The sequence below is a fragment of the Ursus arctos genome, unplaced genomic scaffold (genome assembly GCF_023065955.2).
Source record: "Ursus arctos isolate Adak ecotype North America unplaced genomic scaffold, UrsArc2.0 scaffold_24, whole genome shotgun sequence".
NCBI classification, from domain to species: Eukaryota; Metazoa; Chordata; class Mammalia; order Carnivora; family Ursidae; genus Ursus; species Ursus arctos.
Window position 1 is genome coordinate 6,277,834 of NW_026622919.1, and position 11,516 is coordinate 6,289,349.

An 11,516-nucleotide genomic window follows, 5' to 3' on the forward strand; every position below is an offset into this window, starting at 1 on the left:
GTGCTTGGAGGGGAGGGGCTGGGGCCGTGGCTCTTGTCTTCAGGGGAGCTGGGGCCCCTTCTTCCCAGAATCAGTCCCCAGAGGGCCTTCAACACCGGCCCGGGAACCAGCATTTGTCATTTTCTTGAATGGGAAAATGGAAGATTGTACTCTTTCACCCGGGGCGCGGCCCCCTGGGCTATGGCCACCCAGAGAAAGAGCCCATGAAGGAGAGGAGGGAGGCTGGCCTCCCAGCCTTCTACTCGGCCCCTGGGGGGCTCTCCTGGCCCCAGGAAGCCACCGAAACAGCACTGGGGGTCCCTGGGGCTGCGGCCCTGTGCTTGCCAGTGCCCAGGCTCATGGGGAGGGGCCCAGCGGCATGCCAAGCCTGGGCTGCCCTGCCTGAGCCTCACCTTGGGCCTCACCCAGGGCACAGCTCAGTGTTTGCACTGGGCTCAGGGAGATGGATGGGCTGTCAGTCCTTGCCCCCTCTCCCCGATGGCTCAGAAGATACAGCGGGCATGGGGACCAGACAGCCAGAGGCTTCTGTCCCTGTAAGCCAGCTGCAAAGTCACCTGGGACTCTGTTCCAGAGAGAAGCGAGCTAGCGAGGGGTGGGGGTGCATGAGAGCCCCAGCCCCTCTCTTCACCTCCTCCCATGAATCACACAAGGGGAGGACTGGTTTAGACCCCTCCTGGCTCAGAAATAGACTGTCCCAGCCCTCACCAGGCGGACTGTCCCTTCCCACCATACTTGGAGTGGCAGTTCTGTCCCTGGGAACAAATGTCACGAAGCCTGAGTGTAATCGATCAAACAAACAGGGTTTATGGCAGCAGGAGAGAGCTGTTGAACCCTGCCTGGTAGCTAATTAATGAGCTCATTAGGAGACAGAGTACGTGGTGAGGGAGGGCCAGGGCTGCCTGCTGGGCTGCAAGCTTCTGGGATGTCCTGGGCTGAGCTCGGACCAGGTGTCCTTCCCGCAGAAGGAGGCAGACCCCTGAGGCCGGCCAGGCTCGGTGGCAGCGGCCCTCCTCGACTCAGGCCTCTTGGGTGCACCCTGGGCTGTACTGATTGTGGTGGTGAGCAGGGGCACGCACGTCCCGGGCACGGGCATCAGAAGCTCAGTGTCCAGGTTCTGCCCTTGGTCTTGGGCTGCAGACAGTGCCCCCACCTCAGTGAGGATCTGGGGAGGGAGAGGCTTTGGGGAACCCAGTCTGGTCTAGGCGCCCCTGCTCAGAGGCTTTGGGCCACCTTCTCCCCAGTCTTGGCACTTGGGAATTCTGCTGGGGGTTGGTCCTTGGGCAGCCTCAGGCCTCCAAGTAGACCTCCACCAGCCCCCCCACGGAGTGCATGCGGTAGAAGACCCCCAGAGGCAGGCCGAAGTTGACGATGGTGAACCATGTCTGGTAGCCATAGAAGTCCTGTTCCAGCCCGTTCTCAAACTCTGGGTGTATGCCAAACGCAGGCATCATCCACAGCTGGGGAGGAGAAGGGGGTTGAGTCAGGGAGAGGGCTCTCCATGCCCCAGGGTGCTCTGCTCGGGAGGGGAGGGCAAGCCCCCACCCTAACATCCCCTCAGCCCTAGGCTTTCAAAGCCAGCCGTTCCCCCCCCCACTCCTCGGCCACATCCCCCCACCCCATCGCACAGCCACCTCCCCACATGCCAGCCTGAGCTCCAGGTGGACCGTGAGGCCCCACACTGCCATCAGCCGTGGCCCAGCCTGCCCTGTCAAGCTGGGCTCCCCTGTGCCCCGACCTCCACCACCTCTTGCCGGTCTTGACTCTCTCTGCTCCCTCCACCTGGCCCTGTCTTCTGTCCAAATTCTGACCCTTTCTCAAGGCCCAGACTCAACCTTCATGAGGCCTCCCTTGGCCCCTGTGGCCCGCACTTCCTTCTCTGAGCTCCTACTGCACTTTCGGGCCAGGCTACAGCGTGTGGTCTGCCTATGGCCGGGGCTTCAGCACCTCAGGGGTTGCCAGCGCAACGCGCCTGGAACGTGGTGTTCAACGTGCCCTTGGACCACCGTTGGTTGTCCCGGCAGTGCCACTGACAGGCTGTGGGACCGCCTAAGCCTCAGTTTCCCCATCTGCCCTACGGCGGCAGTGATGGTGCCGAATGGGGCCTGCGGCACGGGGTGAGCGTGCAGAGTGACAGCATGGAGAGGCGGACGTGGGACTTCAGCTGCCAGACACCCAGCAGTCATGGTTAACTCCTTCCGCTAGAGAGTTTTTAGAAAACCTGGCACTTTGTGATCTCTTCCTTGGACCAGATTCCGGGGGTGATCACTTTCTTGCTAATTCCCTGGCTGGTTTCCCCGTGTCTCTCCAACTAGAAAGTAAACTGGCTGAAGGGGAACATCTTACATGTTTGTAAAGAGCACTTAGGTACGTGCTGGGCACAGTCATGCCAGGCACCTTGCAGGATGCCGGGGGGACTCTGCTCTCAAGCAGCGTAGGGCTAGGAGGAAAGAGGCAGGTGTCCTTGACAACACAAGGGACAGGCCAATCACCCTTGGGATAGTAAACGCTCCCACTCACCGTGATGTTGCAGAGGATGAGGAAGAGCGAGATCTCCTTGAGCGCCCGTCGCTTCCAGTTGAGGTGGCTGTAGGAGTGGATGTAGGCCAGCGAGGCCCGCCGCAGGTCCTGGCCCAGCTCCAGCAGGGAGCCCCGGCGGGGTGGCTCAGCCTCCTGCTTCCCTGCCGGGCCCTCGGGCACCGTCTCCCAGAGCGGGCGCCGGTGCAGGCCCTCGATGATGAAGAGGTTCTGGACGATGTGCTGCAGGATAAGCAGCAGCGAGTAGGCCAGGATGAGGCGGTTGAGCAGCTCATGGGGGCGAGTGGCCACGATGGCCACGATGGAAAAGTAGGCGATGCCCATCTGGCCCAGCGCGGCGCCCATCAGCAGCACCACGTCCAGGCTGCGGGTGGGGTTCTTGAGCGTGTCCAGCTCTCGCTCCTCCAGCCCGTGGATGGCCGTGCCCGCCAGGCATGCCAGGCTCATGGCGGGCAGCACGGCTACATAGAAGGCATAGTAGAGGGCAAAGTACTGGCGTGCGATGGTGGGGCCACTGGCCTCGATCTGGAAGAGCACGAAGACACACACGCCTGCTACCAGGGCCAGCAGGCCCAGCAGTGGCCCAAAGATGGCCCCGTGCAGGTGGAAGGGAGGGGTGCCGGGGTGGGCGCCTGTGTGGGGTGCCAGGCGGCGGCCCACGTTCTTCCACATGACAAAGAGCACAGCGCAGCAGAGGAGGCAGTACTCAGTGCTGAAGGGGTAGAGCATCAGGTAGCCCTTCTGGAAGACCTCGCACACCGTGGCGTTGAGACAGAGGCAGGTGTTGGTGTCATTGCCTGGGAGGGGGCAGGGCGGGAAGGGATAGTTACTCAGGCCTTGCTCGGAGGAAACCAGCTGCACAAATCAGTCCCGTGCCCCTGGAGTATGCCAGAGGTGGAAGGGACCCAGCTGCCCATTTTTACAGACCTGGAAACTGAGGCCCAGAGATAGAAATCAGAAATCACAGGATGGTCATTTCTTTACAAAGGGATCCCAGGCTTCAGGCGCCACGCTTTCCTAAAGCGTTCAACACATGGTGTCTTTGGGGTCAAATGTCACCTCTACAGGTCGCTGGTCGGGCGCAAGAGGAGATCTGCAACTTTGTAACGGGAGGATCTGGCTGAGCAGCTCGCGCTGGGGGGTAATCGGGCACCTGGCCTCGCCGTGAGGTGCCCTGCAAAGCACGCGGCATCACCTGTAGAACGCTGGTGCCCAGAGTGTTTAACCTGAATCTAATCAAGACTTGGGTCCGTACTTCCAGTTTGCAGGCAAAACAGGGAAGAGGAGCACAAGTCAAATGCCACCCTTAGGACGCAGCCTGACAAACCTCAGCACCATTAGGAACACAGAGACTTAAGGGATGGAACAACCAAGCACGTTGCGTGTTTGAACGCATCATCATAGACGACATTTCACAGGCTGGCTGGAGAAAGTTGAATATAGATCGTTGGAGAGGATGGGGATGATGTTGAGGAATTCTGTTAGAAATTAGAAGAGCGTTGTGGTAGTGTAGGGAAATATACTCATTTTAAAGGGATGCACACTAAAATGTTTTGAGATGAAACGCTGTGATCTCCGTAATTTAGCAAAACATTGAAATAAATATGGCAAAATGTTAGTAATTATTATGTCTAGATGATGGCTATGTCCCGTTCTTTTACTCATCTGCGTGTTCAGATGTTTTTAGTAATGAAAGAATCTGTGATGTCACTTGCCAAAGAAATTCTCTTTGCACAGCTCTTCTGAACAATGTGTCTGAGTGTGAGGAATATCCATCGTACACAGGCGGGCCATGACTTTTGCCATGGGTGTGTAAATGCGTGAATGTGCTGGGAAGGATGGCTGCACACGGGTCAGGATGGTGATGCCACCCGGGTGCTTTATACGCACGGGTGCGGCTGAGTCCCACACGTAGGTTTATGGGATACAGCCTCTAAGGGCAGAATGTACAGGTAGGGGATTGGGCACATGGAACTCTGAGGAGTTCTTTCGGCTCCAAAATCTTCTGTCCCTCCTGATAGGTCCAGGTATCTGCAATTGTGTTAGGAAGACACTACTTTCAGTTCTGAAGCCTTTTTGGTTTCTTGCAAGTAAAATGCTAATAGTAGGGGTGGGGTACACACCTGGATTTATCAGTGAAGAGCCCCGCCAGGATTAGGAGCTTGCTGATGGCGAGGCAGAGGCCTGGAGCAGGGCTGCAGGGGGCTAGCACCCCATGGGACAGGCACAGAATGAGGGCAGGGTGTCTACCAGTGTTAGTCGTGATCTGGCCTCCAGAGTTTGCTCCCGCTCTGGGAGGGAGTGTAGCGTGTGTGCGTGTGTGTGCGTGCGGGCATTCAGGGCTGGGGATCATGTCTCCTCTGTACCTGAGAAGTTTTCCATGAGGGCGTTGAGCTCAGCCTTGATCTCGCGGTGCGTGGAGTCGTTGGTGACAGCCAGCACCCACAGCAGCAGGTCTGTGGCCAGGGTCAGCATTAGACCACACCTGGAGGACGTGTCACACTCTGCCCACACAGCCCAGCCGGCTCCCCAGGTGCCCCGCCCTCATCATCACTGACTTTAGGGTGACCACTCTGTCCCAAAGCCAGATCCCATCTGGCATGGGGACTACGGAGGAGGCAGCCCTCGGGACTGGGACCCCTGGGACCCCTTCCCAGACTAACTGGTGGCCCCAGGGACACCATGTCCAAGGAAGTTGTGGGAGCAGGCACTAGCGGGGGGACAGGGGGACCCAGGAGTTGGAGGGAGAGAAAGTGCCCCATCTTACCTGGTGAGATTGGTCCTGACCTGAACACAGTCCTTACAGTGTTTCCCAGAGCACCCAGGTCTGAAAGAGATGGGGCCTTGAGCCCGGGGCCTGGGGTCCCGGTGGGTAGAACCGTGGGGTGTGTGCCCCAATTGCTTGTGTGTATTTACAACGGAAGTGACAGTGAGGAAGGCTGGATTGGGATCCTGGCTCTGCTATTTCCTTGCTGTGTCATCTTGGGCCACTGGCAAAATATTTCAGAGCCTCAGTCTCCTTGGCTCTAAAATGAGGCTAAAATGCCTACCCCTCAGGGGGATGCCTGCTTACTGGGGGGATGGAAAGGATGATGCAAAGAAATGGCTAGCACGATGCCCGGCACGGGACAGGGACTCAGGAACGCGAGCGGTAGTAGCTCTGTGAACCTGGGCGGGGGGTGTAGATTTGGTCATATGCCAGTAGGCACGGGTGGACGTATCTCCAGGTGTCTGCATGTCAGTGACACGTTGGCTGTGCTGACGCAGGCACACACGTGTAGGTGTGCGTGGTTGCAGGCAGGAGGTGCGGGTGTGTGGAGGCAGGCAGGAGTGGGGGGCTGTGGTACGTGTGTGCGTCCCCTCGGCCCCGTATGTGTTTGCCTGCGTGGTGGTTTCCCGGGCACAGGCAGGGAGTGTGTGCACGCGGCATGGGGAGGAGGGCGGCCGGTCACCTGGACGCCGAGGAAGATGATCTCGATGACAGGGAAGATGAGTTCCAGCTGCGACTTGCAGTGGATGTGGCTGACGTCATAGCCCACCCGGAAGACGTTGAGGCAGATGGTGCAGCTGCCGAAGAGCACCAGGGAGCCTGGCCGGGCCAGGTGGCCGTTGGCACCCCCCCTGCACCTGGCTCTCCCTCCCCACCCCTCTCCGTCCACCCAGTGCCCCCACACTCACCCCGCACCCAAATGGGTCCCGCGTGAGGGTCGTGGTAGAGCACAGCGTGGGGGTGGCGCGTGGTGCGGGCGGCAAAGTAGAGGAGCCAGAGGAGGACAGGGCCTTCAGCGCAGCCAGCAGGATCCACACGTCGCCCAGCGTGACAGCCACGTTGTTGAAGACCATGCTGCAGATGAAGGCTCCGCCCAGGAACACCACGTTGAGGGCCAGGAGCCCCGAGAAGAGCTGCCCTGCCTTCTGGGCCTGCCTGTCCCTCCGCAGCAGCAGTGAGAAATGCCGCACCAGCCAGGACTTCTGCCGGGGCGAGGCGGGAGCCCCCGTTTGCTCAGCCCCCGCGTGCACCGGGTTCCCCTCGGCCGGGGCTACTCCGATCCCCTGCGCTTCTGGGGAGGCCACGGATGGAGCCTGAAGAGGGGCTGGGGAGAAAGGGTCCTGGTGGGCTGCCGGGCTGTCCCGGCTTCAGTTGGGGACCTGCTGTGTGACCTGGGGCAGGCTCTGCAACCTCCCTGGTCGGACATTGGAAATAACAGCAGCCTCTCTGTCGACTTCACGGGACCTGGGGAGGTTCGAAACAGACCAGGGGGTATGGAAATTCTTTGTGCTCCAAATAAACACAGGGATGATTTTGATTAGCTTGAGGAATACCTCACTTCCAGCCCCTGCAGGGCTGTCCCGCTTTCTGCCCCAGCGCCTGATCTTGAGAAGGAAAATAACGTTTGTTAGGAGAGCCAGGGGCATCTGCATCATGTCTGGACACTGGACATTTTCCGGGGTTGTGACTTTTCACCACGAGCGGGCAGCTCGTGTTCCGCTGACCTCTGGGAGGTATTTCCCTCCTGAAGCCAGGGAGAGCGAGCAAGTGTCCTCTCGTGTTCTGACTCCGGTTAGTCGGGTAATGGTTGCCTGGCCTGCTGTGTGGAGCAGGATCCTGAGGCTGAGTGTGGGTGTGGTGGGAAAGAATGCTGTCATCTGAACTAATACTCTATTATGGGTACCTATGAGTACACATAAAATCACTCCTTTTAAAAGGTCTAGAAGACGCCCACCAGGTTGACAGCCGGAGTTTCTTCTGGGGAAGGGAAGAGGGTATTAGGATTGGGAGTGGTTTAATGCTCTCGTTTTTAAGAGCGTATTATTTATGTGATTAAAATTAATTTTAAAGCGCATTAAGGTTTAGGGGGAAAAGTTCTGGGATTGATTTGCGATGTCTGCGGTGAACAAGGGACGGGCTGGGATCAGCATGTGTGCTATGCCCCAGCCTTGAACGGAACTGACTTCCGTATGCACCATCCTCCACCCCGACTCCTGGATGACCTGTGAATGCCCAGCACAACATGGGGAACACCATCCTCGACTTTTCTCTTTCCCTGAATGTCTCCTGCTACTTTCTCAACTTCCTCAAGTCTTCACTCAGGCCCACTCTTTGTCACGCCTCTCTTGGACCCAGATATTGGGTCACCCCATACCTGCAGCTCAGGGCCCCAGCCTGGAGTCCAGCACGCTCCCCTGTGGGCCCTTTGGGTACCCATTCCTTGTGAGACTGAAGCCGCCCTAGAGAGTGGGGATGCCCTGGTGTTTCAGGGTGCTGTCCTTGTGCGAGCTGACCTGGGAGCCTCTCTTGCCATCCCCAGCCACCTCTGGTTCTCTCCCTTGGGGCTGCCACTGCCCTTACATGCTTGGTGCTCTGGGCCCAGGGTTCCAAGTGCTCTCTGTACCCATTCTCCAGGGGGACATCCTCTCAGCGAGTGGCATCTTCATCACCACCTCTCCCAGCAGGTAGCTGGGCACCCGCCTTGCCTCCCCCCTCCCCCCTCAACCTCTCGGGTCCCAGCCTGTCCATTCTAGCCCACAAGTCTCCCTTAGATTTTTCTTGACCTCAACTTCTACCCTCGTCCAGGGCCCCCTCCTCTCTCTCCGGGACTGGTCTCCCTATGCACTGTGCCTCTCCCCTACTTTGAGCCCAACATAGGCAACCAGTCGCTGAGGTGAAATAAGTCAGTCAGAGAAGGACAAATACCACAAGATTTCACTTATATATGGAATTTAAGAAACAACGAACAAATGAAAGGACAGAGAAAAAAGGAGAAACAAAAAATCAGACTCTTCAACCTAGAGAACAAACTGGTGGTTACAGAGGGGAGGGGGGTGGGGGGTGGGCGAAGTAGGTGATGGGCACACTCATCGTGATGAGCACTGACGGATGTATAGAATTGGGGGATCACTATATTGTACCCCGGAAACTAATATAACACTGTATGTTAATTATACTTGTGTTAAAATAATGACTTAAAAAAAAAGGCAAACAATTGCCCTCAGTATAAAGTCCAAACTACCTCGCATGGCCTGCGCAGCCTTTCACAAACGAAACCAGGCAGTGCGTGTTTAGCTTGGGCTTGGAGGCTGGCTTCTGCCGCTTCCTGGTCTGGCCTCGACTTACCTCTCCAGCACTGTCCTCAGACCCCACTCCCTGCCGCGGGCTGCGCCGTCCTGCTGCAGTTCCCAGAACGTGCTGGCTTTTGTTCACCTCCCTGTCCACCCATGCCCCACCCTTTGCCCACAATGCCCACCCACTTGCCCTTTGACTGACTACAGCTTAGAGCAGAAACCCCCTTCCCTAAGCGGCCTTCCCTGAACCCCATGCCTAGGCTGCACTAGGTACCCCCACTGCACCCCATGTTTGTTGCTGGGGCATCACCTATTATGCTTGCCCCATTTGAACCCATTGTGTTTTGCTCTGTCTCTGCCTTTGAACTCTGAGCTTCGAGAACTTCAGCCTTTCCCTCTGTAACCACCCAAAGACCCTCACTGCATTTGGCTTTAAAATACAGTCTCTCCAGCCCCCATACGCCCATGTGAACTTGTTCAATATTTATATCTTCTTTGGTTCTCTTATGGCAAATAGAATAACAAAACTCAGTCCTCTCTTAAAGATTCTCCAAAGATTTTGTCCCCGTTTCCCAGTCGTCTCTGTCATCTTTGCTCTAGTTTTTCCCCCTCCCTGTCCAGCCCCCCTCTCACACTCGCGCACCTGTCCCAATGTTGATCCAGGCCTAGCCAGAGGGCTCCAGGGCTCCACATTTCTTGGGTGGCTTCCCGCCTCCCCCCTTCGCTCCTGGAGCCCGCTGTTCCTCTGCCTTGCCTGCTACCCTCCACCAATGGTTCCCGTCCAACCTCACCACCTACCTTAAGCCCCTCTCCCGGGAAGCATCCTCTCCCTGCCCAAGCATCTATTGAGAGTGGGTGTGCACTGTGTGGTGAGGCGCTGTGGGCATGGCTGGCTCCCCTCCAGTCTGGGAGCTCCTCCAGGGTGGAGACCAGGTCCTGCTTAACTTAAACCCTCCAAACCTAGCCCAGGCAAGACACTCTCGCTGGCTGACTTTGCCATTTTCTGGGGGGAGATTTCTGGGGGGGAGAAGCATGGACAGAGACCCTTTCCATTAAGTCCTTTCCATGCACGCCCAGCTTAGGAGACTTTAGAGAAGATCTTCATCTTTCCTCCCAGGCTCCCCCGCCTAAATTGAGCAAGCATAAGGTTCATAGGGACACCTCCCTGCTCCTTTTCTCCCAACGCCGACTGCTCCTTTCAGCCTTCCCCAGAAATCTCCTTTGTCTTCTCAGGGCAGTATAGCCCAAGGATTAAGAGCTCAGATTCTGGGAGCTCCCGGGTGGCTCAGCCGGTTAAGCGTCTACTTTTGACTCAGGACCCTGGGATTGAGCCCCAGGTCAGGCTGCCTGCTGGGCGGGGAGTCTGCTTCTCCCTCTCACTCTGCCTCTCCACCTCCCCCCCCCCCCTCCGCTTGAGTGCTCTCTTTCAGCTTTCTCTATCAAATAAATAAATAAATAAATAATCTTAAAAAAAAAAAAAGAGTCCAGATTCTGGCACTTACTACCTCTGTGATCCTGGATAAGCTACTCAGACTCTCAGTTTCCCCATATGTAAAATGGATGTACAACTATGGAATAGTACCCAATGCATAGAAGGTGCTCAGTAAAGATTTCTCGAATGAATAAACGGAGGACTTAACGCATAATACCTACCTCATAGGGATTTTGTCAGAATTAAATGATTTAATGCATGTAAATGCACGTAGAGCCTGTTAGCTATTTGTGCATTTCCTTCCAGTTCTGCCGAGGTCCTGGAGAGGTTGGAAGGGTCAGGATTACTCGTGAATTTCAGGGGCGGTTTTTGCTTGGACTGCAGGCCTAGAGGGGACACTGGAGGACAAGATTCCAGGTGCCCTCTCTCCAGGGCCCTCTTCCAATTGTCCCTATCCTCCCCACCCCCAATCCAACCCTCCAACGGTCGCTAGAGGGAGCCCTGAAAGTGGCGATTCGGTCCGCCGCGGGGAGGGTGCCGGGGTGGGGTACGTAGGGGTCTCGGGGAAGAGGGGGAGGGCACCCAGCACTGACAAGGAGGAATCCGCCGCCCTCTGGCACGTCCCTCGGCGCGACGCCAGTCCAAGGGAGGGCGGAACACCAAACTGATTTGTGGGTCGCAATTAGAGACAGGTGATGAAAGCGGCGCAGCCGTCGGGGCGCGGCGCCTGGCTAGGAGCGCAGGGCCAGCTCTGGAGGAGTCTGCTGAGCGCGGACTGGGAGCTTGGGATTTCTCTACGAGCCACTCGAGCGACTGCGGGGCCTGGGGCAGCCGCTACCCATATGCCTCAGACTGGGCGTCCAGGCAGTCCCAACTCCACACCCCTTTACCCAGCCGTCCTGGTTTTTGCTTCTTTCTGGCCTCAGCACCCACCTTTGGCTGTGCGCGCCCAGACCGGCTGGGGTGGGGCGCGCCCTGCTGACTTTTGTGTGCGCTCCATCCACGGAAAGGAGGTGGGGCACGGAGCTAGAGTTGGGGTGGGGGGCAGAGAGGGGCCCGTTCTGCGGTCGCCAGGGGTTGGCCTCCGCCCAGTCAACCCGCCCTTCCTCCCCTAGTCTATGAACCGGGTTTTTGGGGGCGGAGCAGGTGTGAATGTCAAGGGTGGGCCCGCCGGGAATGTCCCGCCAGCAGCCCAAGGGCGCTCCTTGAGTCTAGCCGGCCGCCTTACCTGAGGCCTGGGCGGGCATCGCGGCCGGCTGACCACCGACTGCTGGCGCAGCGCCGATCGTCAGTCCAGGTGAGGCCCCCGCGCCCGCACCGATACCCCCGACGCCCTACCCTCGCGGGACTGCGCAGCCGCTGCTCGGGCTCCTCCGCCCATCGATTTTTCTGTTGACTTTGGGAATCTCATTAATCCTTCGTTAATTAGCCCGCCAGGGGCTCCAACCCGGACGGTGCAGCCAGTAGCGAGGCGGCTAGGCGGGCG

At 57.8% G+C, this 11,516-nt stretch overlaps 1 protein-coding gene across 1 annotated transcript; it reads right to left on the reverse strand.

Moving 5' to 3' along the window:
* Nucleotides 1–791: 791 nt before the first annotated feature.
* On the reverse strand, nt 792–11,277 carry OTOP3 (otopetrin 3). The gene is given in 9 exon segments (XM_057318206.1): nt 792–1,457; nt 2,518–3,332; nt 4,902–5,020; nt 5,303–5,346; nt 5,348–5,362; nt 5,988–6,124; nt 6,214–6,309; nt 6,312–6,629; nt 11,259–11,277. Coding segments are annotated over 9 exon segments (1,734 nt in total). The 3' UTR covers nt 792–1,286.
* Between the last annotated feature and the right edge of the window lie 239 nt (nt 11,278–11,516).